Here is a 19,676-nt window from a genome sequence, read left to right as displayed (position 1 = left end):
GAACATGTGTACAAACTGATAACTGATGGGTCTTGGTCTTAAAATTTCAAAAAGAGACAAATGATGGTGAGCATAGGGTTCTGAGGATCATCAAAAAGAGAACCATCTCTTCATCAGTAGTCATGGGAGGCACACTTTGAGAACTGCAGGTATTCAGAGTCATAGTTTCTTTAGCTTACAGGGCAAATGTGAACCAATTATCTTTAATGGACAAATCAGAATATTTTAGCCAAAGCTTAGTCAGATTCATTAAGACGGTTTTACACTGCTTTATGAAACTCTGACCCCATTTGGCCGTCTCCTCTGTCTACTTCAGGCTAAGCTTCCCGATGAGGTGAAACCCTCTCAATCAATTGGCCAAGTTAGCTATTGCCTCGTGAGTCCAAACGTCCTTTGATAACGAAAACCTAACAGGCAGTTCTGGGCAGTGGCTCAGGGTTCAGAAATGTATCAATAGGAATTAAAGGCAGTTAATAATGAAAGGAAATCCCTACACTCTCTCCTTAATAATTTATAGTTCCAGTTTGCTTCATAAGAAGAAATAGGGAGAAGGGAGATAAAGTAAGGTGAGAAAAAGAGTTCAGGAGAAAAACAGAATCAAGAGACAAGCTACAAAGCAGGAGGTTGGAGAAGCTTCATTACATTGTCCCCCTAGTGGTTGTGACTCCAGTGAGGAGCTAATTAGTTTACCAGGGGACACCATTCCTGGGTCTGGAGGAAATGTAATGGGATGATTATGCCGTAAACCATAATCACATCATAATTTGCGGTTCCTACCTAGGAAAGGAGAAGATGTGAGAGTGAACTGAGAAAATTTTTCTCCTAATATGATCTGAAAATCAAACACTCGTGTTAGAATCACCTGGTTGTTTGTCATGTCCTTGATTCCTGGGCCTCAACTGAGATTTACTGAAGCAGAAGCTCTGAGATGAGGGCCTGGGAATATGCATTAAAATTTTTTTTTCTTTTTTCACAGGAGGTTCCTATACACAATGAAGTTTGAGAATTACTGGCTTAGAAGATAGCAAAGAACATAATTTTCTTTTAGCCATTTTCTTAACTTGTGTTTTGACTGATGGGAAGTGAAGTAACACTGAAGAATACCAGGGCAAACTCAGAAAATCTCTGTAAAACAGAAGCTTGCTCTCTTAGTGTGTCACTGAATGAGCCAGCTGCCAGTGTAGACGGCTGGTTCAACATCTTAACCTAATTTGGAATTTGAACAATTACATAATCATGTGAGCCAATTCCTTATAATAAATACTATTGGTTCTGTTTCTCTGGAGAACCCAGACAATGACAATATTATTCTGATCGGCTTTTTTCCTGTATTTCCTTGGCATATGTATGTCCTTGGTTAGCACATCAAGTATGCAGAGGCTAGCATATGGGAGTGTCTCCACAGGAACAGGCATGACAAGTCAGGAACAGAGATTACAGGTAGATATGGGGTCTTGGGTCACGTGGTCTGATTTAAATGCTTCAGAGTACGTATCTGGAGTCAAATCAGGGCTTGGCCCTTTATCAGCCAGCTGGACAAATCACTTAATCTCTCTGTTTCATTTTTCTCACCTGCAAAATAGAGAATAATAAAATTATCTGTCTTCATAGGGTTGTTTGACTAAACACATGAATGAGTTAAATACATGAGTTAATACATGAAAAGTAATGTGCGGCTGGCACATAGTACAAATTCAATAAATTTCAGTGACTATTATTATTGTTATTATTCTATTTATCATACTTTGCAACAACCTTTGATTTGGTTTTCTGTTCTTTAATTGCACTACACATTCTGAGAGCAGAGACTAGTCTTATTTAATCTGATGTGCCCAGTGGCTTGCAATGTACCTGACACAGAAGGGGTGCTTTTCACCTGGCTATTGAGTGAATTAGTTGAAGGAATGTGAGTGTGAAAGAGGCACCTTGGGAAGAAAGGGCAGGAGACTCTCTGGCCTCTTTATGCTACAGATGTGTATCTTGCTGGAAAGGTTGAAGTGGGGGAAACAGAGCTGAGGCCCAGGATGTGTCCTGATATTTCCAACAAGACAACCTGAGGGCACAGTTGGTACATTTGGGAGACAATTTTCAGCAGTAGCACTGTGGGCTTTTTTTAAATTCCTTGTCTCTTAGCCTACAATTTGAAGTTTAACTGACCTTCATGCACAAAATCCTAGTAATGAATTCAACTCATTTTTGAACAGAAGGTGATAAAATAATACTGCACATCAGGAAAGTGGAGGAATTAATGAGGTAATTAACCTTAGTCAGCATGTTATGTGACCCTGGCCCAAAGAACAGATAAAAAAACAAGGAAAAATGCCTGGATCAAGAAGAGGGTTTATGACCAACGGGAAAAGGGGAAGATACTTGAAAGCCATGCTTAAAGGGTGGTGATAGAAAAGAGCTATATGGGACTAGTACTCAGGGACTGTCCCCATAGAAAGGATGTGGGTTGAAATTTGGGTTAATGACAAGCAGGACATTGCAAGGGCAATTTTTGTAGAGGAAAAAATAGCAGTTCCTTTCCTTTCCTTTCCTTCCCTCCTTCCTTTTCTCCTTCTTCTTCTCCTTTTTCTCTCTGGCTTCTCTACTTATTCCTGCCTCGACATTTTATCCAGCTTCCACTATTGGAAGCTCTTTAGAGCCATCCTCCCGTAAGTGGTTGTCCTTCCCCTGCCCTCCACACCTCGAGAGAGTCTCCCTTGGAGTTAATGTAATTCAGCAAAGATCCAGAGATCCAGGTGGTCTGGATAGGACTCTCCCTTGACGGCCATGCCTCCAATAGGTGTGAAGACGGAGCCCTAGACCTCTGCGTGTTGCTGGTCAGACTTCTGCCCTTTCTCCACATTCAGTCATCTCTGCTTCACCTCTCTCTCTCTTAGTGCGTGTCTTGAGTTCTTCTGAATGACACAGGCAGAATCTTGGACCTGGGGGAGTTTTACTTTCTGACCTAGCCACGGCTGTTAGACAGAACCGGAACTAGCAGTATGCACTTGACATCTTTCACTCATTCCTATGAATATACAAGAATATATATTGATTGTCTGTGACCTCTATGACCCTGTCTGCACTGTGTAAGATGCTGGGTGTCTGAATAAGGTCTCTGCCCTCATGTGGCCTATGATGTTGTCAGGGAAGACAGGTGCAGAAACAAAGGAGGCCATTGTGGTGACTTCCTTGCTGAGTTAGAACTCTCTTCAGGTTACACTAGGGTCACAAAAGAGAGGCGAATATATTCTACCAGGAACTGGAAAGTCAAGAAGAGCTTCACAGTCAAGGTGATACCCTGAAAAGTGAGAAGTATTTTCCAGGTAGACAGGAGAGCACAGGCATTCGGGTCAGCAGAAGATGTTCAGCTTATGGCCAGGAAACGGCATATAGTTCAAAGAGTTCATTGGGACCGCAGCGTGGGGAGGCATCGGTCAGAGGGCAGAGCTGAAGGAACTGGAAGAGGCCAGATGGTCAGAGCTTTTATATGCTGGCCGAGGATTCGGACCTCCAGCCATGGGGAAGTACTGAAGGGTATTCGGCAGGGTGGTAACACATTTATTCATTCAGTGTTTTAGAGAATAAGGTATTTCATGCCAGACACACTTCCAGGCATTAGGGCCACATCAGTGTACTAACAGATAAAAATCTCTGCCCCTGCGGGGTTTTTTTCCTACTGGTGGGAAACAATACATATTATCAATTATATAGTATGTTAATAGGTATATGTGCCATGTGAAAACACAGTGCAGGTTAAGGTGCATTAACGGCACTGGGAAGGGAAGAGTACAGTTTGAAAGAGGGTGACCAGAGATTTGAAGGAGCCAAGGGTGAATGATGCAGCATGTGGGGAGAAGGGAGATGTCACAGGCAGAAGGAAGCTCTGGTCCAAAGGCCCTAAGGTGGGAGCGGGCCTGGCCAGTATGTGGAATCTTGAAGAAGCCTAAGGGCTGGAGTTAAGTCAAGTAGGAGAGGCGGATGAAGTCAGGGAACTAATGGAAAGGGGGCTATGGGCTGTGCAGGGCCCTATAGATCCTTTAAGACTTTGGTTTATATTTGTACTGAGATGAACAGCGATTAGGGAGAGAAAGAGAAAGAGAGAGAGACAGAGAAGCAGAGGAGTAATAGATCCAACACATCATTTTAAAAATCAAGAAGTTTGGAGGAGCTTCAAGATGGCGGAAGAGTAAGATGCAGAGATCACCTTCCTCCCCACAGATACATCAGAAATACATCTACACCTGGAACAACTCCTACAGAACACCTACTGAACGCTGGCAGAAGACCTCAGACCTCCCAAAAGGCAAGAAACTCCCCCACGTACCTGGGTAGGGCAAAAGAAAAAAGAATAAACAGAGACAAAAGGATAGGGACGGGACCTGCACCAGTGGGAGGGAGCCGTGAAGGAGGAAAGTAGAAGACCCTTCGCGGGCGGAGACTGCGGGTGGCGGAGGAGAGCACAGCAACAGGGGTGTGGGGGGCAAAGCGGAGAGATTGCCGCACAGAGGATCGGCACTCACCAGCGGGCGGGGCTGGGAGCACAGGGAGAGGACTGGGGTTGGTGGCGTGAACACAGCCACGGCTAGCTTTGTTTCCGGGTGCGCGAAGAGAGGGGATTCAGCGCGCCACTTAAAGGAGCTCCAGAGACTGGCGCGAGCCGTGGCTATCAGCCTGGACCCCAGAGACGGGCATGTGACGCTAAGGGTGCTGCTGCCGCCACCAAGAAGCCTGTGTGCGAGCACAGGTCACTATCCACACCCCTTCCCGCCACTGCCAGGGTCCCGTGATCCAGGGACAACTTCATCGGGAGAACGCAACGTCATACCGGCCTCTGCCGCCGCAGGCTCACTCCGCATCCGTACCCCTCCATCCCCGCAGCCTGAGTGAGCCAGAGCCCCCGAATCAGCTGCTCCTTTAACCCCATCCTGTCTGCGCGAAGAACAGACGTCCTCAGGCGACCTACACGCAGAGGCGGGTCCAAATCCAAAGCTGAACCCCAGGAGCTGTGGGAACAAAGAAGAGAAAGGGAAATCTCTCCCAGCAGACTCAGGAGCAGCAGATTAAATCTCCACAATCAACTTGATGTACCCGGCAACTGTGGAATACCTGAATAGACAACCAATCATCCCAAATTGAGGAGGTGGACTTTGGGAGCAAAGATATATATATATTTTTTCCTTTTTCTCTTTTTGTGAGTGTGTATGTGTATGCTTCTGTGTGTGATTTTGTCTGTATAGCTTGGCTTTTACCATTTGTCCTACGGTTCTGTCCTTTTTTTTTTTTTTAATAAAATTTTTTTTTCTTAATAATTATTTTTTTATTTTAATAATTTTTTAAATTTTATCTTACTTTATTTTATCTTATCCTTTTTCTTTCTTTCTATTTTTTCTCCCTTTTATTCTGAGCCGTGTGGAGGACAGGCTCTTGGTGCTCCAGCCAGGCATCAGGGCTGTGCCACTGAGGTGGGAGAGCCAAGTTCAGGACACTGGTCCACAAGAGACCTCTCAGCTCCACGTAATATCAAGCGGCAAAAATCTCCCAGAGATCTCCATCTCAACACCAACACCCAGCTTCACTCAATGACCAGCAAGCTACAGTGCAGGACACCCCATGCCAAACAACTAGCAAGACAGGAACACAACCCCATCCATTAGCATAGAGGCTGCCTAAAATCACAATAAGGCCACAGACACCCCAAACCACAACACCAGACATGGACCTGCCCACCAGAAAGACAAGATCCAGCCTCATCCACCAGAACACAGGCACTAGTCCCCTCCTCCAGGAAGCCTACACAACCCACTGAACCAACCTTACCCACTGGGGACAGACACCAAAAACAATGGAAACTACGAACATGCAGCCTACAAAAAGGAGACCCCAAACACAGTAAGTTTAGCAAAATGAGAAGACACAGAAACACACAGCAGATGAAGGAGCAAGATAAAAACCCACCAGACCTAACAAATGAAGAGGAAATAGGCAGTCTACCTGAAAACGAATTCAGAATAATAATAGTAAAGATGATCCCAAATCTTGGAAATAGAATGGAGGAAATACAAGAAACATTTAACGAGGATCTAGAAGAACTAAAGAGCAAACAAACAATGATGAAAAACACAATAAATGAAATTAAAAATTCTCTAGATGGGATCAATAGCAGAATAACTGATGCAGAAGAACAGATAAATGACCTGGAAAATAAAATAGTGGAAATAACTACTGCAGAGCAGAATAAAGAAAAAAGAATGAAAAGAATTGAGGACAGTCTTAGAGACCTCTGGAACAACATTAAACGCACCGACATTCGAATTATAGGAGTCCCAGAAGAAGAAGAGAAAAAGAAAGGGACTGAGAACATATTTGAAGAGATTATAGTTGAAAACTTCCCTAATATGCGAAAGGAAATAGTTAATCAAGTCCAGGAAGCGCACAGAGTCCCATGCAGGATAAATCCAAGGAGAAACATACCAAGACACATATTAATCAAACTATCAAATATTAAACACAAAGAACAAGTATTAAAAGCATCAAGGGAAAAACAACAAGTAACACATAAGGAAATCCATAAGAAAGGAAATCCACATAAGGAAACACATAAGAAAACACTCCCATTTACCACTGCAACAAAAAGAATAAAATATCTAGGAATAAACCTACCTAAGGAGACAAAAGACCTGTATGCAGAAAATTATGACACTGATGAAAGAAATTAAAGATGATACAAATAGATGGAGAGATATACCATGTTCTTGGATTGGAAGAATCAACATTGTGAAAATGACTTTACAACCCAAAGCTATCTATGGATTCAATGCAATCCTTTTCAAACTACCACTGGCATTTTTCACAGAACACAAACAAAAAATTTCACAATTTGTATGGCAACACAAAAGACCCTGAATAGCCAAAGCAATCTTGAGAGAGAAAAACGGAGCTGGAGGAATCAGGCTCCCTGACTTCAGACTATACTACAAAGCTACAGTTATCAAGACAGTATGGTACTGGCACAAAAACAGAAATATAGATCAATGGAACAGGATAGAAAGCCCAGAGATAAACCCACGCACATATGGTCACCTTATCTTTGATAAAGGAGGCAAGAGTATACAGTGGAGAAAAGACAGCCTCTTCAATAAGTGGTGCTGGGAAAACTGGACAGCTACATGTAAAAGAATGAAATTAGAACACTTCCTAACACCGTACACAAAAATAAACTCAAAATGGATTAAAGACCTAAATGTAAGGCCAGAAATTATCAAACTGTTAGAGGAAAACATAGGCAGAACACTCTATGACATAAATCACCCCAAGATCCTTTTTGACCCACCTCCTAGAGAAATGGAAATATAAGCAAAAATAAACAAATGGGACTTAATGAAACTTGAAAGCTTTTGCGCAGCAAAGGAAACCATAAACAAGACCAAAAGACAACCCTCAGAATGGGTGAAAATATTTGCAAATGAATCAACTGACAAAGGATTAATCTCCAAAACATACAAGCAACTGATGCAGCTCAATATCAAAAAAGCAACTGAATCCAAAAATGGGCAGAATACTTAAATAGACATTTCTCCAAAGAAGATATACAGATTGCCAACAAACACATGAAAGAATGCTCAACATCATTAATCATTAGAGAAATGCAAATCTCACACCAGTCAGAATGGCCATCATCAAAAAATCTACAAACAATAAATGCTGGAGAGGGTGTGGAGAAAAGGGAACCCTCTTGCACTGTTGATGGGAATGTAAATTGATAAAGCCACTATGGAGAACAGTATGGAGATTTCTTAAAAAACTCAAAATAGAACTACCATATGACACAGCAATCCCACTACTTGGTATATATCCTGAGAAAACCATAATTCAATAAGAGTCATGTACCAAAATGTTAATTGCAGCTCTATTTAAAATAGCCAGGACATGGAAGCAACCTAATTGTCCATGAAGCGATGCATGGATAAAGAAGATGTGTCACATATATACAATGGAATATTACTCAGCCATAAAAAGGAAGGAAACTGAGTTATTTGTAGTGAGGTGGATGGACCTAGAGACTGTCGTACAGAGTGAAGTAAGTCAGAAAGAGAAAAACAAATACTGTATGCTAACACATATATATGGAATTAAAAAAAAAAAAAGAAAATGGTCAGAGAACCTAAGGGCAAGACGGGAATAAAGATGCAGACCTACTAGAGAATGGACTTGAGGATACGAGGAGGGGGAAGGGTAAGCTGCGACAAAGTGAGAGAGTGGCATGGACATATATACACTACCAAACGTAAAATAGATAGCTAGTGGGAAGCAGCCGCATAGCACAGGGAGATCAGCTCGGTGCTTTGTGACCACCTAGAGGGGTGGGATAGGGAGGGTGGGAAGGAGGAAGATGCAAGAGGGAAGAGATATGGGAACATATGTATATGCATAACTGATTCACTTTGTTATAAAGCAGAAACTGACACACCATTGTAAAGCAATTATACTCTAATAAAGATGTTAAAAAAAAAATCAAAACGATCATTCAGCTACTGAGCTAAGCACAGACAGTCCAGAGCAGAAGCAGAAAGGCCAGTAGGGAGGCTCTTATAATAATCTAGGCAAGAACTGATGGTGGTTTTAACCAAGATGATAGCAGTGGAAGAGATAAGAAAGGGTAGATTCTGGATATAGTCAGATTTTCATTGTGGAATTACCAGTCTTGCAGTGTAAAGGGTAAAATTTTACTTAACGTTTATTCAGTGCTTACTGTGTGCCAGATACTAGTCTGAACATTTTCTATGTATCCAATCATTTATTTTCCACAACCATTGATTGTTTGCAGAGCTATCATTTTGATTCATGGGGAAAAGTATTTCAGATGGTAATAAAGGAGATAGTTGAAAATAACTGCAGTGTAAATATATCCTTAAACGGAGGGGAATGGTGGAAATATAAAAATTGAGAGGATTGAGGGAAGGTTTGTATAATAAATGTTTTAATTTCTTTACCACATCATCTTCTGCTAAGTAAATTTCTAAAGGAGGGGCATAATTTCAATCTTACCTGTGGGATGACAGGCAATGACAATTTGCAAGTCTGGAATGACCTGAAATGGGTTTTATTAATGAAGTTGTCCGTACTAGGGTGGCAGAAGGATATAGTGTGCTAGGTTATGTATTGGATTCAGTTGTAAAAGTCCTTGATTCTAGTTCTAAAGCTGAGACTTGTGTTATAAAACTTCTTTATGCCTTATTTATAAAACAAAGACAATAAGAGATAGCCATAAGAATGGATACTCCAAGGCTTTTTAAGGATGAAGAAAGTACAAATGAAAAGAACATCATGAAAAACTAAAATCTCAAATTATGAACATTTAAAGGGAGAAGGCTAAGGTTATTTACTCACTCTAAGGCATTTTTCTGTTGAATTTACCATTTTGACAGTTTGCCCAAAGAAAGGGATACAGCAGTTAGAAGTCATTAAGATTTACAAACGTCATTTGTCATCACAGCTGGAAGTCTCAATAACAGCTTTTCAGTCTAGACTACATTGCAAGTCTCAGCCTTCATCTTTCGGGGCATCAACTGTAGTTAAAAAGAATCCTTCCTTTAGATTTCTTTGTTCATGGGAATATTTACTCTGTTTAAATGCAATTTATGTCCATACCCCTAAGTTAAATCTCCATTTTGTGCCCTCAGGAATACATTAAAAAATATAATCTATATAGCTTAAAGATTGTGATTTGAGCTGTGTCAAAATTTAACCTTATGCAACTCACATTTAAATAATTTGATAATTGACATAACCTTGAACTTGTTGATAGACTAAAAATGTAGAAATTGTTAAACTGTATCATTTGTGAGACCAATAGACCATGATTTGTAATAAGTATATTTTATTACTTATTTTTCAATTCTATGGGAGCCGGTGAGAACATAAATATTATGGACCATAAACTAAAAGTACTGGTTTTAAATTAAATTTTAACTTAAGTTGCAATTTGAAGATAGTTTAGAATATGGAGAATTCTTAGCCATTTGTATGTTAATTAGTTTTCAAAATTATTTCTTAAATGTCTAGTTTCATGGCAGATTTGAGCAGAAATGGTTTCTCGGTGATCTTCTGGTTACTTTAAAACAGTTTTGAAGGAAGAAAACTTGCAGTGTTGTATTAGCATTTTATGGTTGAAAAAGGCTGTTTAAAGTCATCTAGCCTTGGAATCTCAGCATCTCCATGTTAGGAATGAGATGAAATTATTGGAATTGCCTTTACAGTACATAGCATGTGCATTTCCAGTGCCAGGGAATGTATTATTTCCCCAGGGAATCTATTTTCTCAATAGAATTTTAGATGAATCTTTATATTGAATCCAAATGCATCTGCCTCTAACCCTTAGGTCCTTGTTGCAACTACTGGGACTGAGCGGTATGAATATAATTAATTTTCCATGGGACAATTCTTCAAATATTTGAAGAAATCTATCATGCAAGCCACCTTCCTTCCCCTGCTCCTTGCCTCTGTCCTCTCTGCTTAAGGCTAAACGACCCAGAAAGAACTGTTATTTGTGAAACAGAGGCAAGAACCCTTACCAGTCTGGTTAAGTTTAGCAACTTATCATTTAGGAGCTATACGTTCTTCCCTTTGGGGAACACTAAAAATATATTTCCTTATCTTCAGTCTTTTGGGATTGATTTCACATAGATTACTAGTAGCTCCACCTCCTCCCCAGTGTCTTGGAATATAACTCATATGAATCAAAACACTTGAATTCATCAGAGGATTTGCAAACTCTCGTAAGATGTCTATATTCATCTTGGGTTTTTTATTTTTACATTTTGTTTTATTGTGGTAAGAATAAAACACGTGAGATCTACCCTCCTAACAAAATTGTTAGTGTCCATGACATTATTGTTGACTATGGGTGCAATGGACAGCAGATCTTTAGAGCTCATTCGTCTTGCTTAACTGAAACTTTATGCCAGTTGATTAGTAATTTCTCTTTTCTCTGTCTGCCCAGCCCCTGGAAACCACTGCTTCACTCTTTGAGTCTATGAATCTGACTATTTTAGATACCTCATATAAATGGAATCATGCAATATTTTCCTTTCTGGGACTGGCTTATTTCATGTATTATAATGTCCTCAAGATTCATCCATGTTGTCACATATTGCAGAATTCACTTGCTAGCTGGTTATGATAAAACAAAGACAACGGTTGTTAGTGAGGATGAGAAGTTAGAACCCCTGCACACTGGAGATGGGAATGTAAAATGGTGCTGCTACTATGGGAAACAGTACAAAGTTTCTTCAAAGAGTTAAAAATGGACCTACCATAGGATCCAGCAATCCCGCTTCTAGGTATTTATGCCAAAGAATTGAAATCAGGACCTTGAAGAGATATTAGCACTCCTACTGTGTAACTATTCACAATAGCCGAGATATGGGAACAACCTAAATATCCATAGACAAATGAATGGAAAAAGAAGATGTGGGGCTTCCCTGGTGGCGCAGTGGTTGAGAGTCTGCCTGCCGATGCAGGGGACGCGGGTTCATGCCCCGGTCTGGGAGGATCCCACATGCCGCGGAGCAGCTGGGCCCGTGAGCCATGGCCGCTGAGCCTGTGCTCCGCAACGGGAGAGGCCACGACAGTGAGAGGCCCGTGTACCGCAAAAAAAAAAAAAAAAAAAAAAGAAGATGTGGTGTGTATATACAATGAAATACTGGCCAGCCTTAAAAAACAAGGAAATTCTGCACTCATCTTGGGTTTCGATACCTCCTCAGATGCTCTTTTTTTTCTCTTTTGTTCTGCTTGGAAGAAAAAATTAAATCACAATAAAAGTGAAAAAAAACGTGTGTACGTGTGTGTGTGATTCATGTTTGTTGCACCATTGGCACAGAGCAATTGGCCATGCCCCATTTTGATATTTTCATTACGAACATAATTAGAGCTCTGTGGTCCCAAGTCATTTTCGGACATCTCAACCTCCTCAGAGACTTTTTTCACAGGTCTGTGATAGTCACTCTTGTCTGCATATGAATATGCGACTTGCTCTCCAGATTTTAGATAATTTTTAACTGAAATTGTTAATAATTACATAATAGGAAACATGTCTTTTTTGAGAGTTTTTTTTTTTTTTTTTTTTTGGCGGTACGCGGGCCTCTCACTGCCGCGGCCTCTCCCGTTGCGGAGCACAGGCTCCGGATGCGCAGCCTCAGCGGCCATGGCTCACGGGCCCAGCCGCTCCACGGCATGTGGGATCTTCCCGGACCGGGGCACGAACCCGTGTCCCCTGCGTCGGCAGGTGGACTCTCAACCACTGCGCCACCAGGGAAGCCCTTTTTTGAGAGTTTTAAACTCTGTTGAAAATTCACCCTTTTTTAGCTTCTCAAGCCCTCTTAGCATGCCCGTTTTTCTCTGTGATGCCTTCTTTCAGCTGACGCTGCGTAGCCGATTCCAGTCTTCCCCTTACATGGCCAGAACTAATTCTAGGGTTGCATAGTCATTTATCTCCTACGTTTCATTTTGTTTTTAACTTTACAGCCAATCTCACCTTGTGAGTTAGAATTACAGTCCAATGCAGCAGTCCCCTCATCTCTTCCTCTATATGGTGAAGGGAAGCAATTTTTCAGGAAGTCAAGTGAAGAACTCATTAGATACACTGTTGTTCTCAAATGAGACTTCCAGCAGGTGGCCAGAGGATTGACTACACTCGCTATGACTACTTGAGCTGCACAGAGTCAATGGCAACGATTTCCTACTAGGTCATTGGATTTGAAGAGTGTGCCCAGGATTCAGAACTTGAGCATACACAGCATAGCTCTTCCATATATCAGCTATGTGACTTTGGGCAACTTATTTAACTTCCGTGTTTCAATGTCCTCACTGTGAAATGAGAATAACAATGATACATAATTCACATTATATTTGGTGAGCATTTAAAAAGTTAGTGTACGTAAGTGCTGAGAATGGTGCCTGCTACACAGTAAGCATCAATGTGTTCATTGTTATTATTATTCTGGCAGTGGGTTGAGGAACTCATGTAAACGTAACTGAAAAACTTCCTCCCCTACCTGTGAGGGGGACTTATGGGATAGTGGGGAGGGGACAGGAACACTCACTTTGTCCACAATAAGTGTGTCCACAGTGGGGTGAAAGATGCTACAGGCAAAATGTTCTCATCTCAGATGTGTTCGTTTGGGTAATACCAGCACCTCCTAATACAATGCATGGTGCAAGGTAAGTATTCAGTATGTTTGATGAACTAGAATACAGGGACAAGAGCAGAAAAAAATTGCGGGGGTGACATTTTGCCATTGTATGGGTTAGGAGAATATTCTCTATCTGGCAAGTTGTTTGCAAGTTTTCCTGTAATAACATTACTTCTATTTCCCTATCTCCCTTCCTTTTTTTACCCCTAATGCTTTCTACTATGCTTCCTAAAGTCTGCCCTCAGAACCTGAGATTCCCTCAGAGGTGTTGCCACCTCCTCTTCCAACAACTCTGCTTCTTTCTGATGTTCTGTTAAAATGGTTGCTACAGTTGCACCAAATCCTGGGATAAGTTTGAAGCCACCAGATGAAAGAAGGTCAGAGGGGTCTAAGGGATTGCCAGAGGCATAGACAGTGCCCAAATTCATGGAATTTTAGGCTCACTGTTACTTTCTCATCAGAGATTTAAAAAAAAATACATTTATTATTTTATTTATTGATTTTTGGCTGTGTTAGGTCTTTGTTACTGCGCGCGGGCTTTCTCTAGTTGCGGCAAGTGGGGGCTACTCTTCATTGTGGTGCACAGGCTTCTCATTGTGGTGGCTTCTCTTGCTGTGGAGCACAGGCTCTAGGCGCGTGGGCTTCAGTAGCGGGGGCACGAGGGCTCAGTAGTTGTGGCTTGCAGGCTCTAGAGCGCAGGCTCAGTAGTTGTGGCGCATGGGCTTAGTTGCTCTACAGCATGTGGGATCTTCCCGGACCAGGGCTCGAACCCGTGTCGCCTGCATTGGTAGGCGGATTCTTAACCAATGCGCCGCTGGGGAAGCCCTCCCATCAGAGATTTGCTCTGTGCTCTTTCCTTCCCTCCACTAGGAATATTAGTAAGAGAGGGTTAATGAAGGAAGCTAGTCCCTACTCTTTTCCCTTATGTAACCTATAAATAGATTGTAAAATGATATAATAACCATAATACACTGAATAATTTCTAATATGCCAGATTTTTGCCTTAGAGATATATATCATTGTGAATTATAAAAACTGTGCCAATCATTACCATCACATTTTATAGATGAGAAAACTGAGGCTCAGGGAGATGAGTAATTTGTGATCCAGGCATTCAGTGACAAAGCCCAATTTGAACAGATTAAAAAAACTCCAGAACCAATTGTACATAGTATACTACTCTGTGGTCCCACATGGAGGAGTGTTGACACTGATGGGAAACTATGACCATGTAGGAAGGGATGAAGCCACTGTGCCAGGTGTGTCAGGGGGATGTCTAGGGCCTGGCTGTACTACAACATTAAAATTATGCCACTTAAGTGCTTGCCTACTTAGTCTACAACTAGGGCCTGCACAAAAGCCCAGATTTTTTTAAAAATCAGAAGTATCTTTATCAGGTATGTATGAATATGGTCACAGGAAAAGGTCATAACAAAGAGCTGAAACTGATAGATATCACATAGATGATTATATTTGAGATTTACTAAACTTGTATCAATATTAAGCTGCCGTTGAAAAAAGATAGCAAGTCAAACAGATTGAGGCTTACGTATAAAAAATGGATACCTGAAGGACTGAAGAAGAAGGTATGATAAAATACGTAAGAAAAAAAAAGTCACTAATAATCCCCTTTCCCCAGAAAAACTAGGGTGTAAAGCAAAATCACCTGAATACAGCTTTTGAGCATTGATTTTTCACTGGTTTTCCATAGAGGCTAATTTAATAGTTTTAAGAACATTTGAAAACCCTCTATATATACTACTAATTTTTAGTAATCTATAATGCATAATGTTTATCATTACTATAAAAACATTATATTCACCATTCATATTTCTTTTTATTCATCTACTCTTATTGAATTAAATAATGTTACTGACTACTAGGAAATCTTCCTATGCTACTGAATACCTTAAAGTCATAATTTGGAGATTACGTGCTGACCTTGAATGGATACATTCTAGAATTTTCCTTTCTACCACCACATGTGTGTCTGTTTAGGTGTTGTGCCCCACAAATAACCACAAGCTTGTTTTGTCCTGTCCAGTGGAGGGGGAGGAGTGTCCCTGCTGGAGGCTGCTCTGTGTGAGAAGAGAAAACATTGATGCTTAAAGGCCTCCAAAGGCATCCACTTAAGCCTCATACCAGGTTCAGGAGGGCTGGTTATATCGGCTTAAAGCTGGCACAGGAAAGACACGATTCAAGCAATCCTTGGCTTGGGGATTCTGGGAATATAAGTTCTACCTTGTGACTCTGTTACAGATTTGACCCATTCATCTCTTAGTAACAGCTCAGTTTATAATCTAAAGCATTGAGACACACCTCAGTTACACGAATGAGGCCTCATGAAAGTCAGTTCTTGCCTCCTACTCTTCCAAAGTTAGTGGTTGGAACCCAGATTGGCTTTCCCCCTTAGTGAATGAATTGAGAGAGAAAAAAGAAGGAGGAGGAAGAGAAGAAGGGAGAGAAAGAAGGAAGGAACGCAGGCAGTAAGGAGGGTAGGAAGAAAGAAAGGGAAGAGAACGTTGCTTGATCTTGAAGAGCAGTTTGCCTGGGCGCGTGCTAGAGAGAGGAAGGGGATGATCTCGGAGAGACGAGAGCTGAGGAAGGCCCGAAAATGAATTATTCCACCTCTTTCTTTTTTCTTTTTTTTTTTTTTGCGGTACGTGGGCCTCTCATTGTTGTAGCCTCTCCCGTTGCGGAGCACAGGCTCCGGGCGCGCAGGCTCAGCGGCTCCGCGGCATGTGGGACGCTCGCGGACCGGGGCACGAACCCGTGTCCCCTGCATGGGCAGACGGACTCTCAACCACTGCACCACCAGGGAAGCCCTATTCCACCTCTTTCTTGCTGAAGATTGAACCTTCGGTGCCAAGAAATTTGGAAGACATATTCTCTGGAGTATTTATTTTACTTCTGGCAGTAAATAAAGCCCTTAGGGAAGGTTATTAATTTATCCGGCTTATTTATATTCAAGTACCCTATTCCATACTCCAGTGGCCTGAAACAGTTAATTTACCCTTTGAATGGCATGAATGGTGAACATTTACACCAAGTCTTGGCACTTTACAATATTCGACAAACATCTGGTATTTTTTGCTTAGATTTGCTTTATTTTTTATTAATATTTATGGAGAAGGAAAATAAAAATAATAATGTTCTGTTGAGGATACCAGGACAGTTGTTGGCTAGGGTGCCGTCTCAGAGTGAAAGATGCCTTCACCTAGGGCCCTGATCCTGAGGGAAGGAGACAATATCAGAAAGGAAAAGGGAAGGATGGAGATGGAAAGGAGGGAGATGATGTCAAATCCCCTTGGCTTCGTGTGCTCTTGCCCTTTTTATCTGGGGTGCAGTAACCACCTATCTCACAACCTTGAACTCTCTAAACCTCATGTCTGTCTTCTCATAGATGCTTTCTGAGCTGTCATGTGGGTGCTAGAATGGGATTCTGGAAATTACCAACTGATTTTTATTCCTCTGGGTATATTGGTTGCCTGGTGCGCTAAAATAATGCGAATTTGTTTTGAAATGAAATGTCACTTGTTGAAGAAAAGCACATAATAATTTGTTTAATTTAAACAATGGGGAGGAAGGGGAAGACATCTGAACTGCATTTCTTATGTAAATGAATGTTTATTGGACTTTCGGATGCTATAGAAATACAACTTCTGTACTGAGGAGGCATGATTACACATATTGATCAAGCAAGAGGAATATAGATCAGTAAGAAAACTGCTGTACCCTTTAGTTATTTTGGAGACAAATCATGTAAGGTAAAACTGGATGCTACTTTCCGTCTTTGAAAGCTGTGCGGATGCTTTTGTGTTCCAGGAAACGCTTGGTGCAGAACCATCAGATTCCACGTCTCCTCAAAGAAGAGATGCGTTGAGGTAGAGATAGTGCTTGGAAAGCCCCAGGCAAAAAGGATTCTCCTTATTCTTATAGATCCAACAGAGTTGATGAATTAAATAAATAAATGAAAATACAATGGATAGACGAGTAAATGGAGAAATAAAAAAAATATAAGTGACATCCTTAAAGTAGCTCTTGGTGAGCCCACACTCCCAGATATTCAACAAATTACGTATGGAAAAGAGGAGCTTGGAAATTGTCAAATGCCTGAGGTTAACCACAGTGAGTGTTGGCTCTGGTCCCTCCAGGACACCAGCAATTGGCTGAAATAAGGGGAGCTGGAATTCCAGAGCAGTCCGAGTCTGCCGTTCTCGCTCAGTGGGCTCGGGGAGGGAGTTTAGAGCCGGCTTGCTCCACGGCGGCCCGCAGGCCCCGCACCTCGGGCCCCTCCACGTGCTCTCTCTCCGCTCCCTCCCCACCTCCTCGACTCCCCAAGGGGAGGGAAATGAACCTTCAGGTGCGACCCAGCAGGGGGCGTGGGTGAGCTGACCCGAGGGCAGCCCGCAAGTGTCCCGTTGTGTGGGTGTGGGGTAACTTGGGTGGGAACGGCGTGGAGGCCACCACGACGAAGTCCTGCGCCTCGTCGATGGGGTGTGTGCAGAAAGAGCGCGGATAAATAGGAGGCTCCCTCTTCCCGGCGACACTCGCGTAGCCGGTCGGCCGCCCGCCCGGGGTGTCCGCCCGCCCGGTAGCCGGGTGGCAGCTTGGGGAGTAGTTTTGCTTCCTGCTAGCTCCGGGATTCGTTTCCAGGCACCCCGTCGGGCGCCCGTGGCCGGGAAGGGGGCGCAGGAGGAGGCGGGAGACTCGTCTCGGGGCTGCTAGGCCCGGCAGCGGGGTTGATGGCCCGGGCCGTCCCGGGCAGCGGCGCCAGCTCCCTGCCACTGCTCCTGGCCCTCGCCCTGGGTAAGTGGTCGCTGGAGACCCAGGAGGAAAGTCTAGGGTGGAGTCGCAGGGAGGGCGAGCCTTCCGCGCTGGCATTTGGACCCGAGGGGGCCCTGGGGTTGGCAGGGGCGGGTCGAAGAACTTGGACGACTGGGGTAGCACGAGGTTAAGAATCCGGCACTTGGGCACCTGGGGCTGCACCTGTTGCGGCGGCCCTGGGCGCAGGGGCGGTCCGAGGGCGGAAGGGATCCCGTGGGCGGGCGCAGAGCGGAGGGCCTGGGCGCCGGTGCTCTTGGGCGTTGCGGCGCGGTGCCCGCGAGCGAGGAGGTGTGGCAGGTGGAGGATTTTGGGAAATCCACCAAAGTGGGAGCCTGGGAGACTAGACCGAAAAGACATCCCCTGGGAAGAAGAGGAAAGGGAACTCCCTGGCTTGAGATGCGGGCCTCCGGGAGTGCGGAGCAGGGTGGAGAGCAGTTTGCCTGGGCGCGTGCCAGAGAGAGGAAGGGGACAACCCCGGAGAGAGAGAGCTGAGGAAGGCCCGAAAATGAATTATTCCACCCCTTTCTTGCTGGCGAAGTTGAGAGGGGCAGGAGGAGGGAGAAAAGATTCAACTTTTGAGACCTGGATCTCCTGTTCCTGATAGGGAAACAAAAGGAAAGGGAGATGACATATTTTTACTGAGGGCAGTATTGATGAAACACATAGCTGCTTTACTTGGAGTATATTATTTCCTGTTTTAAGGAGAAGTTGGAGAGAGAAAAATTTTCTTCACTTCGAAGGTGAAACTTGGGTGGTTAGGTTAAGGACTACTGGGTGTGGTCAGTCACCTGGTGTGAGGGGACAGTGGCTAGTGGGAGAAGTGGTAGGATGCCTGGCCCTCCCGGAGGCTCTCCTCACCTCCTTGGGAGTCAGTGCTGGCAGAGAAAGAGCTGGAACTTCGGATGCTGGGGCAAGTTTATACTGCTGGAAGCAGTGTTCCCCTCACTCTCTAGTATGGGAAGGTAGCAGGTAGATACTTAAGTGGGAAAATCCTACCACTGCAAGACATCCCCTCTGCATCATGATCATTTGTGCGGGGTGCAGGCAGAGGGAAGGGAAACTGGCAATATTTTGTAGTCCTAGCTGGGATGAGGGGTAGGGACATCTGGGCTTGGGGCATCAATGCGAGAGGAGGGGCGTCTCCACAGCTGAAGTGTCTATGTGATGAGGACACTACCTTCCAGCCTGGAAAGGGCCAGGCTTTCTCTTATGGAGGAAAAGAGGTGGGATCTAAATGGAAACCTCCATTTGGCTGTGTCCTTGGAATAAGAGAGGTGCCTTAAAGGTGTCATGACCTTGGTCAGAAGTGGATCAGACTTAGATCATGGTTAGAGAGAAAGGACTGATTTACAAACCCCGCAGAGGAAGAGGTCAGAAAGAGTTTGGAGTGATGTGGAGCCTGAAGAAGGACAATGGGCCTGAGAGTTAGGCCTAGAGACAGTACTATGCTTTGCCAGCATCTCTTGGATGAAGCTGGCATTCTCTTCCTCCATTTTATCTGGTCTGTCCTACTGTCAAAGTGTTTAGTGAAAATCTGCTACAGTCAGCAAGATGCTAGAGTATATGGGAATGGGGGTGGGAGGAGGGCTCAAGAGAGTCCTAAGACATGATTCTTGCCCTAAAAGATGTTATGCTGAAGTTGGGAATGCAGGACTAACAGATATGAAA

At 43.3% G+C, this 19,676-nt stretch overlaps 1 protein-coding gene across 1 annotated transcript in view; it reads left to right on the top strand.

Moving 5' to 3' along the window:
- Positions 1 to 17,609: 17,609 nt before the first annotated feature.
- BTC (betacellulin) overlaps positions 17,610 to 19,676 on the top strand; it is a 40,935-nt gene continuing 38,868 nt past the window's right edge. Inside the window, exon 1 of the mRNA XM_067736262.1 lies at positions 17,610 to 17,990. Coding sequence (XP_067592363.1) covers positions 17,927 to 17,990 — 64 coding nt within the window. The 5' untranslated portion in view covers positions 17,610 to 17,926. The remainder of the gene's footprint in view (positions 17,991 to 19,676) is intronic.

The sequence above is a fragment of the Pseudorca crassidens genome, chromosome 4 (genome assembly GCF_039906515.1).
Source record: "Pseudorca crassidens isolate mPseCra1 chromosome 4, mPseCra1.hap1, whole genome shotgun sequence".
Lineage (NCBI taxonomy): Eukaryota > Metazoa > Chordata > Mammalia > Artiodactyla > Delphinidae > Pseudorca > Pseudorca crassidens.
This window is presented reverse-complemented; position numbering and strand designations above follow the sequence as displayed.